Raw genomic sequence first — 21,860 nt, forward strand, 5'->3', positions numbered from 1 at the left:
CCTCACTATTTTTGTTCCCTTTTTGCACTATTTATTTAATTTATATAATGGATTCTGGTTAATTGGGCCATCGGTTAATCAGGTCAGCCATTTATTTGGGACACCTCTTAAAGAATAAAAATGAATTGAGAAAATAGCTGGGATTCCCTTCACTACCTGGACACTATGCCTCTTAATTGGGACAGGTGACTGTTGCCAAACAGTTTCCAACTAGTGCATGCGCTTGTGTGGCTGTTAAGACATTCCACCGTGCTTAGAGCAAACATTTTTTAAATAGTGTCAGTTGTGTGTGTTAGTGTTCATAAAACAGTGATTTTTGTCACTGCCAGTTGGAGAGAAATAAGCAGTAAGACAATGCCGAACTGTTTTGCTCACTATGGTTTCAAGTATTCAATGAAATGAAGATTTGGAAGATCCAACAGTTTCTAAATAGTGTCAGTTGCATGCACTTGTGTGGCTGTCGATACTGCACTGTCTTAGAGAAAATTTTTTAAATAGCGTCAGTTATGTATGCTTGTGTTATGTTATTCATTTCAGACAACCAATGCCAAATTAAAAAGCAGTGATTTTTGACACTACTTCATGCAGGAAGGCAATGAAGGCAGTCCATCATCTGCACTAGGTGCATGCACTGATTTTGTTAATTTACAGTCAAAAGAACACGGCAGCATACACAGAATGAATTCCTCATTGATAACTATAAGAACTAATACACTGTTTTATAGTACCATGGTAACATTGGTAGTGTTCCAATTTGTTCTGTATTTCATTTCAGTGGTTGAGTGAACTTGGCCTTTTTTCCTTGGAGCAACAGAGGATTAGAGGTGACCTGATAGAGGTGTATAAGATGATGAGAGGTATTGATCACTTGGATAGTCCCAGGGCTGAAATGGCTAACACAAGAGGGCACAGTTTTAAGGTGCTTGGCAGTAGGTACAAAGGAGATGTCAGGGGTAAGTTTTTTATGCAGAGTGGTGAGTGCGTGGAACGAGCTTCCGGCAATGGTGGTGGAGGCGGATACAATAGGGTCTTTTAAGAGATTCCTGGATAGGTACTTGGAGTTTGGAAAAATAGAGGGCTATGGGTAACCTGAGGTAATTTCGAAAGTAAGTACATGTTCGGCACAGCATTGTAGGCCCAAGGGCCTGTAATGTGCTGTAGGTTTTCCATGTTTCTATGTTTCATTTAAATACATAATTTGTTACTCAGTTGAATGGTACTTTATCCTTTAAACTATTTCCATGAAACTTCGGATAATTGAGGCAGCTGATTAAAATGCATTGGTCCTGAGGTTTCCCAATTAACCAGAATCCACTGATTGTTTGTGTTGTGTGTGTGTAATATATATAAATATATATTTCTTATTGTAATTAACAGTTTTTAAAATTATTGCACTGCTCTGCATCAAAAGAATAATTTTACAACATATGTTAGTGATATTAAACCTGATTCTGATTCTGAAATGGAAGATGGAGCTGGGATCCACAGCGCTTATTAATTTTTTGCTTCTTTTGAATGTATTGGATTCATAACATAGAACAGTGCAGCACAATACAGACATATAATATTGTGCCGATGTTTTAACCTGAGAAATTGTTGCAATTGAGTATAATATGACAGGAAATCACATTGCAGCGATATAAACGAGGCTGCAGTTAGTGTGACACTGTTATAGCTTGGGAGCTTTTTGGAGTTTGGAGTTTAATTCCATTATAATGGAGCTTGTATGTCCTCCCCTTGAACACGTGGGTTTCCACCTGGTACTCCAGCTTATCCTGCTGTCCAAAGTTAGTAGGTTAACTGGTTATTGTAAATTGTATGTAATTAAGCTTGGGTTAGATATGTGTGCTGCTGGGCGGTACGGCTCATTGGGCTGGAAGGATCTGTTCCACACTGTACCTCTAAAGAAAATAAAATAAAAATTTAATTGGCTTGGGCAGAAGAGCCTGTTCCTGTGCTATACTGTTCAATGTTCCATGTGGATTCCCAATCTCCGTTCCAGCCACTCAACCAGCGACATTGCTGACCCCCTGGTGTCTCAGACTCCTGTCTCAACCATTCAGCCCAATCTTCAGTCTGCGCCTCGGTCTCAGCTACCATCTAGATCCATGGCTCTGGTTACACAACCTGCTTATATGGAAGCTGTGGTTAGGCAAAAGTTAAGGACAACATCCTGACCGTGGCAGTGTTTAGCCAAACTCAGACAAGGGAGAACTTTGAAGTGAGACCTTCAGGGACACCTCTGCTTATCACAGACAGGATAGGCGTGGGGGGTGGAGGGGTGAGTGGAAGGGCCTGAGGCAGTGGATACTGGAGCTAGACAAGTAAGGGATGCCGGAGAATGATGAGGTAGGAATAACGGAAGGCTGTGAAACACACCCAGCAACTAATGCACAATTGCTTTACTATCCTCAGAGTATCATCAGCTGTCAGCTTGCAGTTTCTGTTGACTTTTAACACCTCTATTGTGAATGGTGATTGATCTTGCGAGGAAGGAATTCAAACACATACAATTTACCAAATGGTCAATGTCCATAACTGATAAACCAATTTGCATAAAAATAAGTTTTCTGTCCTGGCTTCAGAACAATGAGGTAATAGGAGCCATGCGGTTCTTCTTGTACACAACTAAATAAAATATGTTTGAGTCGTAAGAATGGATGTGTTCTGGGCCTCAGGTGATGCTATGTCTTAGTTTATTTAGTTTGGAGAAAATCAGAAGTCGAACTTTTGATCCCCAATTTCATTTTGAGAAAAGATGGGGTTCATTTGCCCGCTATCATCTGATTTGAGTTAATTAAGATGTCTTCCTTCTGATTTTTGTTTAAATGGATTTGCGTTGGCGGAGATGTTTTTCTTTTATGGAAGCTCGTATGGCGTATAGCTCCGGGGTTGTGCTCCGAATGGTTTTATTTAAGTTTTTTTTTGAGTTAGTAGGGGTTCTTTTTTTTTCCTTCTTTTTTCTTTCAAAAAAAATTCTTAGCACTTTATTTTTTTCTTATTATTATTGATATGTTGTTTAGCTTTGTTAATCAGTTATTTGGTAATTTAATTCTTCATTGTACATATTGACATGTTGACTTGATTACCTTAATGTATTTTTTTTGTTGATATTTAATAATAATTAATAAAAAAGATTTTACAATGAAATGAAAATGTACACAACTAAATGAAATATGGTTGAGTCGTAAGAATGCATGTGTTCTGGGCCCAGCTGTTTCTGTTCTTTTATTTTATTATCGGTGACAACACTTACACTTCGGTTCCCCATTTCACATTCCAGACCAGGACTTCGGGAAACCCTGCACATTCAGATGCTGTGTATCAGAGTTTCACTGCACCGAACACAGGAAAGCTTCTCAGCAAAAGGCAAAAATCAATCATTAACACTGACCAAATTGTTTGAATTTCTCACCTCACAGAACATGTATAAGGAAAGGAGAGTTAATCCAATGTTATAAACCACAAGGACGCCTCTGGAAGATAAGGGTGGTTTATTCCGCATGTACTTTGGTCCGAGCCAAACCAGAAATAGGTATAGGAGACTAAGTATAAACGTAGGAGGGTACGTATCTAGAAGGAAAAAGCCCTCAACTCTGCGATCTGCAACGAGAGAAACATGAGATGAGAACAGTAAATCATAAACGCAGATGCTGGAAATCCAGAGCAACACCCACAAAATGCAGGAGTAACTCAGAAGGTCAGGCTGCATCTATGGAGGGGAATAAACAGTTGACATTTCTAGCCGACCACCCTTCATCAGGACTGGAAAGGAAGGGGATAGAAGCCAGAACAAGAAAGTGGGGAGAGAGGACGGAGTACAGTATGTATGAGACCAGGTGAGACAGAAGGTGGATGCGGAAGGGAGAAGAAGTTTCTCATGTCATCCTCCCCTCATCCAGCCATGTACCTTCCCCCTCATGTGGTCTTACCTAGTACATGCCAGCTTGTACTCCAACCCCCTCCCCTGCTCCCCTCTTTCTCTTACTGGCTCCTTTCCCCCTTCCTCTCCAATCCTGATGAGGGGTCCCAACCTGAAAGGTCAACTGCTCATTCCTCTCTATCGACACGGCCTGACCAGCTAAGTTCCTCCAGCAAGCTGTGTGTGCTCTTCTGAAGTGACAACAATGCTTCAAGAATAAAGGGTTTCCAAAATTTGCAAGTATACAATAAACACAGCATGTCTGTTCCAGATATACACTCAGTGGCCACTTTATTAGATACACTTGCACATTAATGCAAATCAGCCAATCATGTGGTAGCAATTCAATGCATAAAAGCACGCAGGCATAGTCAAGCGGTTCAGTTGTTGTCCAGACCAAACATCAGAATGCAGAAAAACTGATCTAAGTAACTTTGACAGAGGAACAATTGTTGGTGTCAGACAGGGTGGTTTGACTATCTCAGAAACTGATGATCTCCTGGGATTTTCACACATAACAGTCTCTAGAGTTCATGAAGAATGGCCAGACAGCTGACAGGAAGGTGGGAGTAACGTAAATATCTTATATTCCGTCTGGGTAGCCTCCAACCTGATGACATGAACACTGACTTCTCTAGCTTCCATTAATGCCCCACCTCCCCTTCATACCCCATCCCTTATTTATTTATTTATTTATTTATTTATTATTTACATATATTTTTTCTCTCTTTTTTCTCCCTCTGTCCCTCTCACTATAACCCTAGGCCTCCCGTCCCAGATCCTCCCCCTTCTCCAGCCTTGTATCCCTTTTGCCAATCAACTTTCCAGCTCTTAGTTCCATCCCTCCCCCTCCTGTCTTCTCCTATCATTTTAGGTCTTTCCCTCCCCCTCCCACTTTCGAATCTCTTACTAGCTCTTTCTTCAGTTAGTCCTGACGAAGGGTCTCGGCCCGAAACGTCAACTGTACCTCTTCCTACAGATGCTGCCTGGCCTGCTGCGTTCACCAGCACTTTTTGTGTGTGTAGAAAAGCACTTCTGAACACACATCTCGTACCTTGAACTGGCTGCAGCAGCAGGTGACCACAAACATACACTCAATGGCTAGTTTATTAGGTATAGGAGGTACCCTGAGTGTAGAGCTTAACTTCTGATTATATTTCAGATGTTGCAGGAACAGTTATCAGTCTTCAGGCTTCTGACTCAGTACCCTACAATCATCAGACATCTACCACCATCCTCCTGACCTTGTACCTGGCAACCTACAGGATCCTGATCTAATATCCTATCACCACCATCCTCCTGACCTTGTACCCGGCAACCTACAGGCTCATGAACCGGTGTGGTTAACTTCACTCACCTCACACTGGACTGACTCCACAACCTATAGACTCACTATCAAGAACACTGCAACTCATATTCTCAGTATTATTCATTTATTTTATTTTATTTGCACTATTTGTCTTCCTTTGTACCTTACTTGTTTGTCAGTCTTTGTTATTTATAGTTTTCCTTAAAACTGTTGTATTTTATTTTCCTGTAAGTACCTGCAATAAAATGAATCTCCTCCCTCTGCCATCAGATTTCTGAATGGACAACAAACTCACTACTTTTTTCCTTTATTTGCTCTGTTTTTCTACTTATTTAATTTAATTTTATACATACATTTCTGATTAAAATTTATGGTATTATTATGTATTGCACTGTAAACAACAAATTTCAGGACATATACCCAGTGATATTAAACCCAATTCTGATTATGTACTGTGATAATAAATTTACTTTGAACTTTGAAGAAGCAGGTCTCAACTAAGGAAAATAAATTGCAAAACATTGAAGAATTGTGAAAAAGTCGCAAGGTTGTTTCATAAGAAGTTGAAAATAAACGCTGATTGGATTAGAAAATGGTACACAGTGAACAAAAACAGCTTGAATAAAATTACATTTTTGGAATTACCTTTTGTATTATGTTCTTAATGGACTTAAAAATAGTCATTATCTAAGCAGCACATTGAATAAGCTTCAGTTCCCCAGCATTAAGCCAATGGTCACGGTTCAATGCACTTTAAAGCACAGCTTGGTAACAAGTTGTTCATTTGCACTGCACAGCTGGCTAAAGTGGAGGCTTAGAGAAAGGGGGGAGGGAGGGAAGGAGAGGGTGAGAGAGGGGAAGAAAGGGGGAAAGAGAGAGAGAGAGAGAGGGGGGAGAGAAAGAGAGAGGTAGTGAGCCTTAGAGGGAGGGAGATTGAGAGAGAGGGGAAGAGGAAGAGAGGGAGGTAGTCAGTGAGGCTGAGAGGAGAGGGAAGGAGAGCGAAAGGGAGGGAGGGTGTTTGAGAGAGGAGAGAGGGAGGTGGGGCACAGTGAGGAAGAGAGATGGGGCAGGTGAGAGACAGAGTGTGTGTGAGAGAGAGAGAGGTGGGAGGACAAGGAGAAAGCAAGGTTGGGGCAGAGAGAGGGAGAAAGTGATAGCAGCAGGTGAGAGAATGAGAGAGGAGGAGAGTATGTGAGGGAGAGGGAGGAGTTAGAGAGAGAGGGAGAGAGAGAGAGAGAGAGAGAGAGAGAGAGAGAGAAGAAATGCTGTCTCAAACAGATGTGGCAGCCCAGAAATCAATGTAAAATTTCACAGATAAACTCTCATTTATTCCAAAGTTTTGAATATCAACCACATTCTTCACAGGCAAGACCATCGACACTCTGTGTGTTCAGCTGTGGTTTCCTATGAGTGGGTCACTTTGCCTCTTTTATGGCAGGAGGGGAGGTTTGAACGGCCATTAAGGTCCGGCAGTGAACCCTCATTAAACAATAGGAAAAGCACACTGATTATCGAAATGAGAGAATGAAGACTTTCTCAGCACACAAACAGCTTCTGACCAGTCCTAATTAGGGAACTGAACAGCAATTTGAGGATTTAACTGGGTACTATAGTAGTGCTTAAATAATTAGTCCGTAAATACAGATGTCCAAACAATCCTTCCCTGCGCAATTAGTAGCACAGCGATTATTGTGACGCTATTACAGCTCGGTGAATTCTGGAATTCAGAGTTCAATTCCGGCACCATTCTGTAAGGAGTCTCTGTACATCCTCCCTGAGGAATGCGTGGGTTTTCCCCGACTGCTCCAGTGTCCTCCCACAGTCCAAAGACCTACCAGGTAGATTAACTGGTCATTGTAAATTGCCCCGTGATCAGGTTAGCACTAAATGGGGTTGTGGGATTGCTGGGGTGACGTGGCTGGAATGTACACTCAGTGGCCACTTTACACCTGTTCACCTGTTTGTTAATGTTAATATAGAAACAGTCAATCACATGACAGCTTCTCAATGCATAAAAGCATGTAGACATGGTCAAGAGGTTCAGTTGTTGATCACACCAAACAACAGAATGGAAAAAAACTGTAATCTAAGTAACTTTGACCGTGGAATGATTGTTGGCGTCAGATGGGGTGGTTTGAAAATCTCAGAAACTGCTGGTCTCCTGGGATTTTAATGCACATCTCTAGAGTTTGGAGAGGATGGTATGAAAAACAAAGCATCCTGTGAGCAGCAGTTCTGTGGGAAAAACACCACTGGTTCAAGCTGACAGGAAAGCAATAACTCAAATAATCAGGCCTTACAACAGTGATGTGCAGAACAGCAACAGTGAGTGCACAACACATTGAACCTTGAAATGGATGGGCTACAGCAGCAGAAGACCATGAACATACATGCAGAGGCCACTTTATTAGGTTCAGGAGGTATCTAATAAAGTAGCCACTGTGTGTACAAGTGCCAAACAAAATCAAATAAAGTTAGGGAGGAAGCTAATTCAAAGGTAAACGATCTCTTCTCACCATACCCATCAGCCCTTTGCATCCCCTTTTATGAAAAGTATATTACTGCACATATCCCACCTTCCCTGTTTACTATACGTTAATATTCAATTCTTTTTATTATTTGCGTTAAGTCAGCGGAATAACTTTATGAGGATGGACTATGCCTTCAACAAAAGTTCACAAGCATAGCAGTCTGTGGTTCTTCTATTGTGAACCACAGGCCAGAGCACGCGCAGCTAAGTCATATTGTGGGACCACGATGGAAACCACGCTGTTTAACACCAGAAACACCAGAGGTTAAACCGCACGGAGTATTTGCGTTCATTTCCCGTCACCTTATTATAGAAAGGATGTGGAAGCTTTAGAGAGGATGCAGAAGTGATTTATGGGCAGGATAGTGTAGTGATAAGCACAATCACTGTACAGTGCAAGCTGTAAGATCCGGGTTCAATTCCCGCTACTGCCTGTAAAGAGTTTGTATGTTGTCCACGTGACTGAGTGGGTTTCCTCTGGGTGCTCCAGTTCCCTCTCACCTATCAAAGACATATGGTTAGAGGTATGAGCGTGCTATGTTGGGCCCAAAAGTGTGCCGACACTTGCGGGCTGCCCAGCACAGTCCACAATTTGAAGCAAATGACGTATCTCACTGTATGTTTTGAGGTACGTGACAAATAAAGATAACCTTCATTTTTAAAAATCTTTTATAAAAGGATGCTGCCTGGATACGTGAGCATGCCTTGAGACATAGGAGCAGAATTAGGCCATTCGATCATGGCTGATTTATTTTGACTGTCAACCCCATTCTCATGCCTTCTCCTCATAACTTCTGACACCCTTTCTAGTTAAGTACCTATCAAACTCCACTTTAAATGTATCTAATGACCTGTCCTCCACAACCAATTGTGGCAATGAATTCCACACATTCACTGCACTCTATCTAAAAAAAAATTACTTTTCACCTTTGTTCTAAAGGTGTCCCTAAACTCCAGTTAGTTATCATATCATCACAGCAGTTATGATCAATTTTCTACTTCCAATGAGGCTAGGTTAAGTAAGCTAAGGCTTTTCCCTTTGGAGTGAGATGATGGGAGGTGACTTGATAGAGGTGTATAAGATAATAAGAGGCATAGACTGTGTGGACAGCCAGAGACTTTCTCCCAGGGTGAAAATGGCTAATAAGAGAGGGCATAATTTTATGATGGTTGGAGGAAAGTACGGGAGAACATCAATATAAGGTTTTATTACACAGAGAGTGATAGGTGCATGGAATACACTGCCGGGGTGGTGGTAGAGGCAGATACATTAGGAACATTTAAGAGACCCATAGATAGACACACACTGAAAAAAAAATGGTGGAGTTTGTGAGAGTGAAGGATTACATTGATCTTAGAGTAGGTTAAAAGGTTGGCACAACACTGTGGCCCAAAGGGTCTGTACTGTGCTATAACGTTCTATGTTCTAAGAAGAGCCATTTACACCAACAGCACGGGTTGGAAATTGGCAGGATGACGCAGTCAGCATAACCACCATTAAGTCTCCAAAGTGGGCAGCATTTATAACGGGGAGGGTCATTGGCAGATACAAACTAGTCTAAAAATAAAGATGGCGATCCTGATTTGCTATGGTCATAGGGCAGCTGCTTCCAATGCAGACAGCACTGCAACTTTACGCAGCCGTTTGCTGAGTTCCAAGTCATCAAGTCACAGAGCACTAACAGGCCCTGTGAGGCAGTGGCTCTTCCCAGAAACAGAATCAGATTTAATATCACTGGCATATGTCTTGAAATATGTTGTGTTGCGGCAGCAGTACAGTGAAATACATAATAAAAAAATATAAATTACAAAATAACTATATATAAAAAAATAAATAAGTACTGAAAAAGAGAGCAAAATAAAGAAAAAAATACTGAGGTAGTGTACGTGGTTTCACTCTCTTCAGAAACCTGATGGTGATGGGGAAAAAGCTGTTCTTAAAACGTTGTGTGCCTTCAGGCTCCTGTACCTCCTCCATAATGGCAGCAATGAGAAAAAGGCATGTCCTGGGTGATGGGGCTCCTTAATGATGGATGCCACCACTTTGAGCCATCGCCTTTTGAAGATGTCCTCAATGCTGGAGAGGCTAGTGCCCATGATGAAGCTTGCTGAGTTCGCAACTTTCTGCAGCTTTTTTCAGACTGTGCAGTGGTCTCCTGCCATACCAGACTGTGATATAATCAGTTAGAATGCTCTCCACAGTATATCTGTAGAAATTTGCGAGTCTTTGGTGTCATACCAAGTCTCCTCAAACTCCTAATGAAATATGGCTGCTGTCATGCCTTCTTTGTAATTGCATCAATATGTTGAGCCCAGGACAGATCTTCAGAGATGTTGACACCCAGGAACTTGAAACTTCTCACCCTTTCCACTGCTGATCCCTCGATCAGGACTCACTGTTCCACTGTGCCGGCCAATCCTTACCGCATCCCCCCCCCAACCCCTCCGTCAACTCCCTCCTGCTGTTTCTCTATGTGCCTGCCACCAGAAAAGAACAAACCACAAATAACCTTGACATATGTTCGGCCAAGGTCCACGTGGTTTCTTTGGAGTGTCCTAGGTAGCAGATGCACGGCCCCAATACTCCAATGCAACAAAATAACAACAGCACAACAAGCCCCATTCCTTCCTCCCACTCACACACATACAGTCTTCTAACCCTAAACAGTCCGTCCTCTCCTGACTCAAGCCTTCAGCAGACGCAGACTCAGGGCCCTGCCCAACGGTCCTCAATTTCCAGACTGGATTCCGTGCTCAGGTCTCAAACCTCGACATCAACCACGGAACCCACCGATTACCGAACACCAGGCCTCCAACGCCAGACTCGCTGATGATGAGGCTCATAACACTAGGCCTCCAGACTCACTAATGCAGGGGCTATCAGAACTCATTCCTCCTGCACAAACAGAATTTTGAATCTGTAAACCCACTGACAACTCACTGAATTGGGAGGAGCCACCAGTCTTTGGCTATGCTGTTCTGTCAGCTGGACATCCTAGTCTAGTCACCAAACAATCCTTAACACCTAGTGGCTAAACTTGGCTCACACACCAACAGCAGGCACAGAAAAAGGTTACCATGGCAGCAGACACTGACTTACATGATACACTGTCCACGGAACACAACCCACTGGCACTGAGAACAGAATCTATTTTGACCACGCTGCATTTCAGAGTTGAAGTTCACTGCCAGAACAACCCGATACATGCAATCCAGTCTTTGACAGACTAGGGTTGTTTTCTGTGGAGCGCCTGATGCTTAGGTAGAAGTTTTATAAATCATAGAGCACCACAGCACAGGCACAGACCCTTCGGTCTTATCTAGTCCATGCAATCTGTTCTTCTACCTAGCCCCATCTACCTGCACCCAAACCACACCCCTCCGTATCCCTCCCGTCCATGAACTTTTTCCAAACTTCTCAAAGTTCAAAGTAAATTCATAATCAAAGTATGTATACTTCAACTACTGCACAGAGTCTTGTCATCTTCCGAAGTTTTCGAATGACTCTGCCATAGTTGGATGCATCAGCAAGGGAGATGAGGCTGAGTACAGGGCTATGGTAGGAAACTTTGTCACATGGTGTGAGCAGAATTATCTGCAGCTTAATGTGAAAAAGACTAAGGAGCTGGTGGTAGACCTGAGGAGAGCTAAGATACTGGTGACCCCTGTTTCCATCCAGGGGGTCCGTGTGGACATGGTGGAGGATTACAAATACCTGGGGATACGAATTGACAATAAACTGGACTGGTCAAAGAACACTGAGGCTGTCTACAAGAAGGGTCAGAGCCATCTCTATTTCCTGAGGAGACTGAGATCCTTTAACATCTGCCGGACGATGCTGAGGATGTTCTACGAGTCTGTGGTGGCCAGTGCTATCATGTTTGCTGTTGTGTGCTGGGGCAGCAGGCTGAGGGTAGCAGACACCAACGGAATCAACAAATTGATTCGTAAGGCCAGTGATGTTGTGGGGATGGAACTGGACTCTCTCACTGTGGTGTCTGAAAAGAGGATGCTGTCTAAGTTGCATGCCATCTTGGTCAATGTCTCCCATCCACTACATAATGTACTGGGTGAGCACAGGAGTACATTCAGCCAGAGACTCATTCCACCGAGATGCAGCACTAAGCGTCATAGGAAGTCATTCCTGCCTGTGGCCATCAAACTCTACAACTCCTCCCTTGGAGGGTCAGACATCCCGAGCCAATCGGCTGCTCCTGGACTTATTTCATAATTTACTGGCATAATTTACAAATTACTATTTAACTATTTATGGTCCTATTACTATTTATTATTTATGGTGCAACTGTAATGAAAACCAATTTCCCCCGGGATCAGTAAAGTATGACTATGACTATATGTCAGCATATACAACACTGAGATTCATTTTCTTGTGGGCATTCACAGTAAACACAAAGAAAGTAATAATAATAATAAATAAGGAATAAATATCGAGAACATGAGATGATCAGTCCTTGAAAGTGAGTGCATAGGTTGTGGAAACAGTTCAGTGTTTGGGTAAGTGAAGTTGAGTGAAGCTATCCCCTCTATTCAGGAGCCTGATGGATGAGGGGTAGGAACTGTTCTTGAACCTGGTGGTGTGGGTCCTGAGGCTCCTGTACCTCTTTCCTGATGGCAAGCTCCTTAATCTTGCTGACATTGAATGAGAGACTGTTGTGGCACCACTTGGCCAGATTTAAGTTAGAATTAGCCCGAATGGCCTAATTCTAAACCTATATCCAAATGTGTAACAGCAGAGGGCAAGCATTTATAATGAAAGGGGTAAAGTTTAAAGGGGGCTTATTTATTTATTTAGAAATACAACACTGACATAATCTTCTGGCACAACGAGCCTGTACTACCAAATTACACCCATGTGACCAATTAACCTACTAACGAACTCAATTTTAGACTGTGTGAGGAAATCAAGAGTACACGGAGGAAACTCACGAGGTCAAATGGAGAACATACAAACTCCTTACAGACAGCTGCAGGAATTGAACCCCGATCACTGGCACTACATTGTACTAACTGCTACACTACCTTTCTACTCCATGTATGAGGCAGGTTTTGTTACACAGGGAGGGGTGGGTAACTGGTATGTGCTGCCAGGGTGGGTGGTAGAGAACTATAGAGTTGCTTTAAGATGGAAGGGCACAGGATCGGAGAAAGCCGCAGGAAGCTGCAAACACAGCCAGCTCCATCATGGGCTCTAGCCTCCCCAGTATTGAGGACATCTTCAAAAGGCAATACCTCAAAAAGAAGGCATCCATCATTGAGGACTACCATCACCCAGCACATGCCCTCTTCTCATTGCTACCATCAGGGAGAAGGTGCAAGAGCCTTAAGACACACACTCAACATTTTAAGAACACCTTCCTCCCCACCACCATCAGGTTTCTGAACAGCCCATGAACCCATAAGCACAGCCTCATTATTCCTTTGTTCTGCATTATTTATTTATTTTGTAATTGATAGTAACTTATTGCCTTTGCATTGTACTGCTGACACAAATCAACAAATTTCACATCATCTAAGTCAGTAACAGCCTATCCGATTACAAATCCTGAGCTTAGTGGGTCAGTTTGCAGCAGCAGAGGAAAATAGACAGTTGATATTTCAGGTTCTCTCCACAGATGCTGCCTGACCCACTGAGCATCTTGTGTGGCTGGTTCCATGACATCGTTATACAAATCGTAACACCAGTCCACATTGTTTACCTCAATTATTCCTCCAAGGATGTAAATAACCAGGCTTCCCAACTCCCCTTATTGTTTTCTTTCCAATGATTGACAACTGGCTGCTGACGTTTAGCATATTCTTTTCCATTAACATTTCAGAGGACCTGTCCTGAGACCAACACGTAAGTGTCATTTCAAAGAAGGCACAACAGTGCCACTATTTTTTCCTCTCTGACAGCCCAATCAAATAGCGATTCATTAGCAAGGGCAAATAAAAATCAAGCAGAGTGGCCATTGTGTGAGTGGACCAGTGTTAGAGTGGGGAAGCTTTGGCTCATCATGCTTCGGTGAGATGAGGATCAGACAAGGTACATATCTAGGAAGTTTCTTCTTCATCATTCTTCATCTGTTAGTACATAGTTAGAGCAGGGAGGTTAGCTCTAGGGGCTGTGTAGTGTTCTTTGTGTGAGATGAGGGAACTCTGGGAGACCTCCAGCCTCCCAGATAATCACATCTGCACCAGATTCACTGAGCTGCTGCTCCTCAGAGAATGTGCTAAGTTATTGGAGCTGCAGATCGATGACCTTCAGCTCATACAGGGAACTGAGGAGGTAACAGATAGGAGTTACTACAAGGAAGGTGGTCATGCTTAAGTTGGGTGACTGTCAGGAGAGGGAAAAGAAATGAGCAGCCAGCACAGAATACTTCTGTGGCCAATCCCGTCCATAATATGTATACTGTTTTGGATACTCTTGGGGGAGGATGATCTAGGAGGAATGCAACGAACGGGTCTCTGGCACTGAGTCTGGTGCTGTGGCTCAGAAGGGAAGAGGGGAGAAGGGAATTGCAGTATCGACAGGCAATTCTACAGTTAAGAAGAATAGACACGAGTCTCTGTGGATGCAATAGAAACACCCCAATGGTATGTTGCCTCCTAGGTGCTAGGGTCAGGGATGTCTTTGATCAGGTCCATGGCACTCTAAAGGGAAGAGTAAGCAGCCAGTAGTCTTGGTACAATTGGCACCAATGATATAGTTAGGAAAAGGGAGGAGGTCCTGAAATTAGAATTTAGGGAACTAGGTAGAAAGCTGAGAAGCAGGACCTCCAGGGTAGTAATCTTTGGATTGCTGCCTGCGACACACACCAGTGAGGGTAAGAATAGGATGGTTTGACAGATGAATGCATGGCTACAGAATTGGTACAGGGGGCAGGGTTTCAGATTTCTGGATAATTGAGATCTCTTCTGGGGAAGGTGTGGCCTGTATAAAAGGGATAGGTTACACCTGAACCTGAGGGGGACCAATATCCTTGTGGGCAGGTTTGCTAGAGCTGTTGACTGAGTGATAGGGCTGAGGATGGGACAGTTGCTATAAAAGTAGAGGCAGAGTGTAGTGAGAATGTCAGGAAAAGCAGGCAGATGATAGGGCAAAATTGCAAAACTGAGTTGCAGTGTAACAGCAAGACAAAAAACAAAGAGTGACGAATTGAGGACTGGGATGGCTCCAGTCAGCTTTGGTCAGCTATATTTGAATGCACCCTGCATATAGAATAAGATCATGTAGCACAGTTGGAGATTGGCAGGTATGATGTTGTGGGCATCGCTGAGTCATGTCTGAAAGATCATAGTTGGGAGCTTAACATCCAAGGATACACATTGTATCGAAAAAACAGGAAGGTAGGGACAGGAGGTGGCGTGGCTCTGTTGGGGAAAAATCAAATCCTCAGAAAGAGATGACATAGGAAGATGTAGAATCACTGTGGGTAGAGTTAAGAAACTGCAAGGGTAATATCCTGATGGGAATTATATCCAGGCCTCTGAACAGTAGCCAGAATGTGGGCCACAAATTACAGCAGGAGATAAAAAAAATATGTCAAAAGGCAATGTTACAATACTCCTGGGGAATTTCAACATGCAGGTAGATTGGGAAAATCAGGTTGGCGTTGATCTTGGATCACAAGCGAGAATATTTCTAGAATGCCTTCGAGGTGGCTTTTCAGATCGGTCTGTGGTTAAGCCCAGCAGGGGATCAGCTATTCTGGATTGGGTGTTGTGTAATGAACCGATCTGATTAGGGAGCTTAAGGTAAAGGAACCTTTACGGCCCAGTGATCATAATATAATAGAATTCACCCTGCAATTTGAGAGAGAGAAGCTAAAGTCAGATATATTAGTATTACAGTGGAGTAAAGGGAATTACAGAGGCATGAGAGAGGAGTTGGCCAGCATTGATTGGAAAGGGACACTTGCAGGGATAACAGCAGAGCAGCAATGGCTGGTGTTTCTGGGAGAAAATTGGATCCCAAAGAAGTATTCTAAAGGCAGGATGACACAAACGTGGCTGACAAAGGAACTCAAAGCCAGCATAAAGCAAAAGAGAGAGCATATAATAGAGCCAAAACTAGTGGGAAGTTAGAGGATTAGAAAGCTTTTAAAAACCAAAAGAAGGCAACTAAAAAGCCATAAGGAGTGAAAGGATAAAACATAAGGATAAGTTAGCCAGTAATATAAAAGGAGATACCAAATGATTTTCAGATGTATAAAGAGTAAAAGAGAGACAAGAGTAGATATCAGACCACTGGAAAATTATGCTGGAGACATAGAAATGGGGGACAAGGAAATGGCAGACGAACTAAATAGATATTTTGCACCAGTCTTCACTATGGAAGAAACAAGCAGTTTGCTGGATGTTTCAGAGTGTCAGGGCACTGAACTGAGTGCAATTGCTATTATTAGGGAGAAGGTGCTTGGAAGGCAGAAAGGTCTGAAGGTAGATAAGTCACCAGGGCCAGATGGACTACACTTGAAAGAGGTAGCTGAAGAGATCGTGAAGGCATTGCTAATGATCTTTCAAGAATCACTAGATTCAGGCATGGTTCTGGAGGATTGGAAAATTGAGAATATCAACCCATGTTTCAAGAAGGGAGGGAGGCAGAAGAAAGGAAATTATAGGCCAGTTTGCCGCACCTTAGTGGTTGGGAAGATGCTGGAGTCAATTATTAAGGAGAGGTTTCAGGATAATTGGAGGCACATGGTAAAATATGCCAAAGTCAGTACGGTTTTCTTAAGGGAAAATCTTGCCTGACATATCTGTTGGAATTTTTTCAGGATATCACAAGCATTATAGACAAAGGGGAATCAGTAGATGTTATGTACTTGGATTTTCAGAAGGCATTTGACAAGGTACTACACATGAGACTGCTTAGCAAGATAAGAGCTCACAGTATTACAGGAAAGATACTAGCATGGATAGAGCATTGGCTGATTGGTAGAAGACAAAGAGTGGGAACTGAGCCTTTTCTGATTGGCTGCTATTGACTAGTGGTATTCCACAGGGTTGTGTGTTAGGACCTATTCTCTTATGTTATATGTCAATGATTTGGATGATGGAATCGATGGCTTATGGCCAAGTTTGTGAACGATAGGTGGAGGGGCAGGGAGTGTTGAGGAACCAGAGAGGCTGCAAAAGGACTTAAGATTGATTAGGAGAATAGACAAAGAAGTGGCAGATGGAATACAGTATCGGGAAGTGTATGGTCATGCACTATGGGAGAAGGAATAAAAGCATAGACTATTTTCTAAAACAGAAGAAGATTCAAAAATATGAGGTACAAAGGGACTTGGGAGTCCTCATGCAGGATTCTCTAAAGGTTAACTTGCAGGTTGAGTTGGTGGAGAAGAAGGCATTGTTCGCATTCATTTCAAGAGCACTAGAATATAAAAACAAGGATGTTGGTCATATAATCTAATTGTCTAATTTCTTAGAAGTTTTCATGAATTCACCATGCCACCAAAAACTTTGACAAACTTCTGTAGATGCACAGTGGAGAATATCCTAATTGGCTACATCACAACCAATGCTCAAGAATGGAAACGTCTACAGAAAGAGGTGGATATAGCCTAGTCTATCACAGGCAAAGTCCACTCCACCAATGAGTACATCTACACAAAGCACTGCCACAGGAAAGCAGCATCCATCACTACAGAGTTCCACCATCCAGGCCATGCTCTCTTCTTGTTGCTGCATCAGGCAGAAGGTAGAGAAATCTTTGATCCCAAACCACCAGGTTCTGGAACAATTATTATCCCTCAATCATCAGGCTGTGAACCAGTGTGGATAACTTCAATCACTACTACACTGAAGTAATTCTACATCCTACAGACACACTTTCAAGACCTCTTTACAACTTATGTTCTCAGTATTATTTTTATTTGAAGAGTCTCTCTTCTATTGCACATTGGTTTGTCAGTCTTTGTTTATGTATAATTTTTCATAAATTCTATGACATGTTTTTCTTGTAAATGCCTGCAAGAAAATGAATTCCAATGAGGCATATGGGAACATGTACATACTTTGATAATAAATTTATTTTGAGCTTTGACTATGTAGGAATTAAAATCCTCTTTTGGTGGCAATGGACTTTATATGTGGCAGGAAACTGCTATTGACTGAGTGTCAAAGACCTCCATTGTTCCACAGGTACATAACACAACACTAACAAAGCACAAAACAAATAGATAACGGTTGTTTACCATCAGTGTACAGGGCCTCCAACTGACTGAACACTACACAGCGGAACCAACCACTACAAATGGAAAATGATATGGGGCATAACACCAAACAAAGGCAAGTCCTTGCAGAGTCATGTGAGTATGCAGAGGCAGGGTGGCTTTTGCTCATTGTTAAGAAGGCCAAGATTTCTGGTTTGGCAATAACCAAACACAGAACATGCACAGTACAGGCCTATCAGCCCACAATGTTATGCCCTCCTTTTAAAGTACTCCAAGATCAACCTAACCTTTCCCTCCTGTACAACCCTTCATTTTTCTGCCATCCATGTGCCTACCTAAGAGTTTCTAGATGCTCCTAATCTCTATGCATCCCTGCCAGGGCATTCCACACACGTGTACAAAAACTTACTTCTGATATCCCCCTATACTTTACTCTAATCACCTTAAAATTATGCCCCTGATATTATCCATTTCTGCCCGAATTAAAAGTCTCTGGCTGTCCACTCAATCTATGCCTCTTATTATCTTGTACACCTCTATCAAGTCACCTCTCATCCCTCTTCTCCCCAAAAAGAACAGTCCTAACTTGCTCAACCTATCCTTATATGCCATGTAATTATAAGACATATAATTTATCTATAAAGTTCAAAGTAAATTTATTATCGAAGTACATATACATCACCATATACAACCCTGAGATTCATTTTCTTGCCGGTACACTCAATAAATCCATAATAGAATAATAACTATAATAGAATCAATTAAACACCGCACCAACTTGGGCGTTCAACCAGTGTGCAGAAGACAACAAACTGAGCAAATACAAAAGGAAAGAAAGAAAGAAAGAAATAAGCAAGCAAGCAAGATATATCGTGAACATGAGATGAGGAGTCCTTGAACGTGAGTCGATAGGTTGTGGGAACGTTTCATTAATGAGGTAAGTGAAGTTATCCCTTTTGGTTCAAAAGCCTAATGGCTGAGAGGTAATAAATGTTCATGAACCTGGTCGTGTGATCCCTGATGGCAGCAGAGAGAAGAGAGCATGACCTGGGTGGTGGGAGTCCCTGATGATGGACGCTGCTTTCCTGTGACAACGCACCATGTAGATGTGCTCAATGGTGGGGAAGACTTTACCCCAGATGAATTGGGCCAGATCAACTGCTTTTTGCAGGATTTTCCATTCAGGGTTCCAGGCAGTGATGCAACCAGTCAATATACTCTCCACTACGCATCTGTAGAAGTCTGTCGAAGTTTTAGATGTCATGCCAAATCTCAGCAAACTCCTAAGGAAGTAGTGGCGCTGCCATGCTTTTCTTGTAATTGCCTTTACACGCTGGGCACAGGACAGGTCCTCCGAAATGATGACACCGAGGAATTTAAAGTTGCCGACCCTCTCCATTTCTGATCCTTCGATGAGGCTCATGGACCTAGGTGGGCGCAGAATTATGATGGCACTCAATGACGACTCCTTTGAGTTCATCTGCAAAAACAATTTAATTTCTGCCTTTCAGGTCTGTCTTTTTTTATTTTCAAGGTGGATGGGGTTTTGTCGAAGACCCTGACCTGGGGTTACACTCAGACTTCGGTTCTTTGCAGTGGGACCTGCTCCTGGGGGCTGACAACCAGCCTCTTTTTGAAATCCCAAGGACGCGGCCTAGAAGACGAGCAAGCCTCCAGGGTTCCAAGGTTTCACAGCCCTGTGGAGAGGCTGATTCTAATCCGGTGCTGCCAACTGAAGCATTGTAGAAGAAAAACAGAAGAACAAGAACAGTAGATCAGCTGTCAGAGGCTCCATACTCAGCGAATTGCGCGCTCACTCTCTCTCTCTGGTGGGAGGAGTTGTCGATTCTCGGGTCAGAGAACTCAGAAAAAAATGGCACAATAGATGTTTAACTTTGTAAATCAGCAAGTTGTTTTGTTATGTCTCCCCTCTCGCTGTGAAAGGGGACACCTCTTTTTCCTTTTATTAGGGGGTGAGAGAGCCTGTGGCATCTCAAATTGTCAGGTGAATGATTATTAGTCTTTGTTGTACTGCAGATCATGGTCTTAATTGGGGGCTTTGCTATTGCTTGCTTGGTGGGTGGAGGGTGCTGGTGCTTTTTTAGTGGAAGTGAGGGGGTGGGGGAGGGTCAATGATTTGCTGCTGCTTGTGTGTGGGAGGGGGGAGTAGGGTGGCTTTGGGGTTCTAACGTTTTTTCTGTCACTCATTCTTGGCCACTCTTCTGTTTTCATGGATGTTTGTGAAGAGCAAGAATTTCAGTTTGTATATTGTATACATTTCTCTGATATTAAATCTTAAACTATTGAACTATTGGACCTTTGGTTTCCTCCTCCTGATGTCAATAAACAGCTCCTGGGTCATGCTGACATTGAGTAAGAGGTTGTTGTATGGCATCACTCACACAGATCTTCAATCTCCCTCCTATATGCTGATTCATCAATAGTTCAATTGTTCCATTTAACATCAGATAATGGACACAATATACAACCTGAAATTCTTAATCTCCACAGACATCCTCGAAACAGAAGAAAACTGCCAAAGAAGGAATGACAGAAAAAACATACGATTCCCAAAGCACCTTACCCCCTCCCACTCACAAGCAGCAGCAAGAAGCATCAGCCTACTCCCTCCCAAAATTATTCTAGCATTCCCACCACCCACCATGCAAGCGACAGCAAAGCTCCCAAAGAGAGATCACAGTCTACAGTCAGGCTCTCTCTCTCACTAACAAGGGAGAGACAGATAACACTTCTTCCGCAGAGTCAGGGAAGATAACAGTCACTACTTCAAAGTCACCGTTAGTCTGAAGGATTGCTTTTTTATTTTGAGTTCTCCGACTCGAGAATTGGCAAATTGATTACCGAGTGCAGATCCTTCCGACAGCCACTCACGTTGTCTTTGATATTCCGGCTCCCGCTACACTTCAGTACTGTCACCTTGATTCAGCCAATGACAGTGCTGTTGTCAGCAGACTTGAGTATGGAATTACAGCTGTGCTTAGCCAAACAGTCAGAAGTGTAATATGAGTAGAGCAGGAGACTAAGCACTGAGCCTTGTGGTGCAGCTGTGCTGATGAAATGGTGTTACCAATCCAAACTGACTGGACTTGCAAGTGAGGAAATCAAGGTTCCATTTGCACAAGGAGGTGTTGAGGCCAATGCCTTGAAGCATATTGAGTAGCTTTGAGGGGAAGATGATATTGAATGCTGAGCTGTAATCGATGAAGAGCATCCTGATGTATGCATCTTTGCTGTCCACATGTTCCAGGGTTGTCGTAAGAACCAATGAGGTGGCATCTATCGTGGATCTGTTGCTAAAGTAGGCAAATTGGACCTGATCCAAATCACTTCTCAGGCAGGAGTTGAGATGTTTTACTATCAACCTCTCAAAACAATTCATCACTGATTAAATAGGTAGTTTTATATCTTTAAAACACAAATTATAGACTAAAAGGAGCAAAGAGAATGTAAATTTTGTTCCATCTTTGTTCTGGATTCTTTATTTATGACACGTCCGTTGAAACATACAGTGAAAGTGTCGACTGATGAGGGCAGTCCACTTCTGGTAGCAACATAGCATGCACAGAGTTTACTAACCCTAATCCTAACCGTACATCGTTAGAATGTGTGAGGAATGTGGAACATCCAGAGGAAACGCTCGTGGTCACAGGGAGAATGTGCAGACAGCGGCGGGAATCGAACACCAATCGGTGATCATTGGCACTGTAAAACAATGGTGCTAACCACTATGCTACTGTGCCCGATTCTTGCATGACTTCCCACAGGCGAGGGAATACAAAACAGAATAATGCATCCTGTAAATGAAAATGCACACTGAAGGGACGTTTCCATAAATGGAGATAACGGTATAAAGAAGGCAGTGTTTACATCACAGAAGGATTATTGTAAGCT

At 42.7% G+C, this 21,860-nt stretch overlaps 1 protein-coding gene across 4 annotated transcripts in view; it reads right to left on the minus strand.

Annotated features, from left to right (window-relative positions):
- The window catches only part of elovl5 (ELOVL fatty acid elongase 5), a 143,757-nt gene that overhangs the window by 43,157 nt on the left and 78,740 nt on the right, over positions 1-21,860 (minus strand). For all 4 annotated transcript variants that reach the window (XM_063039083.1, XM_063039074.1, XM_063039064.1 and 1 more), the window contains one exon: positions 3,416-3,603. In XM_063039083.1, the coding sequence (XP_062895153.1) occupies positions 3,416-3,603 (188 nt within the window). The remainder of the gene's footprint in view (positions 1-3,415; positions 3,604-21,860) is intronic.

Source organism: Mobula hypostoma, chromosome 2 (genome assembly GCF_963921235.1).
Source record: "Mobula hypostoma chromosome 2, sMobHyp1.1, whole genome shotgun sequence".
Taxonomy (NCBI): domain Eukaryota; kingdom Metazoa; phylum Chordata; class Chondrichthyes; order Myliobatiformes; family Myliobatidae; genus Mobula; species Mobula hypostoma.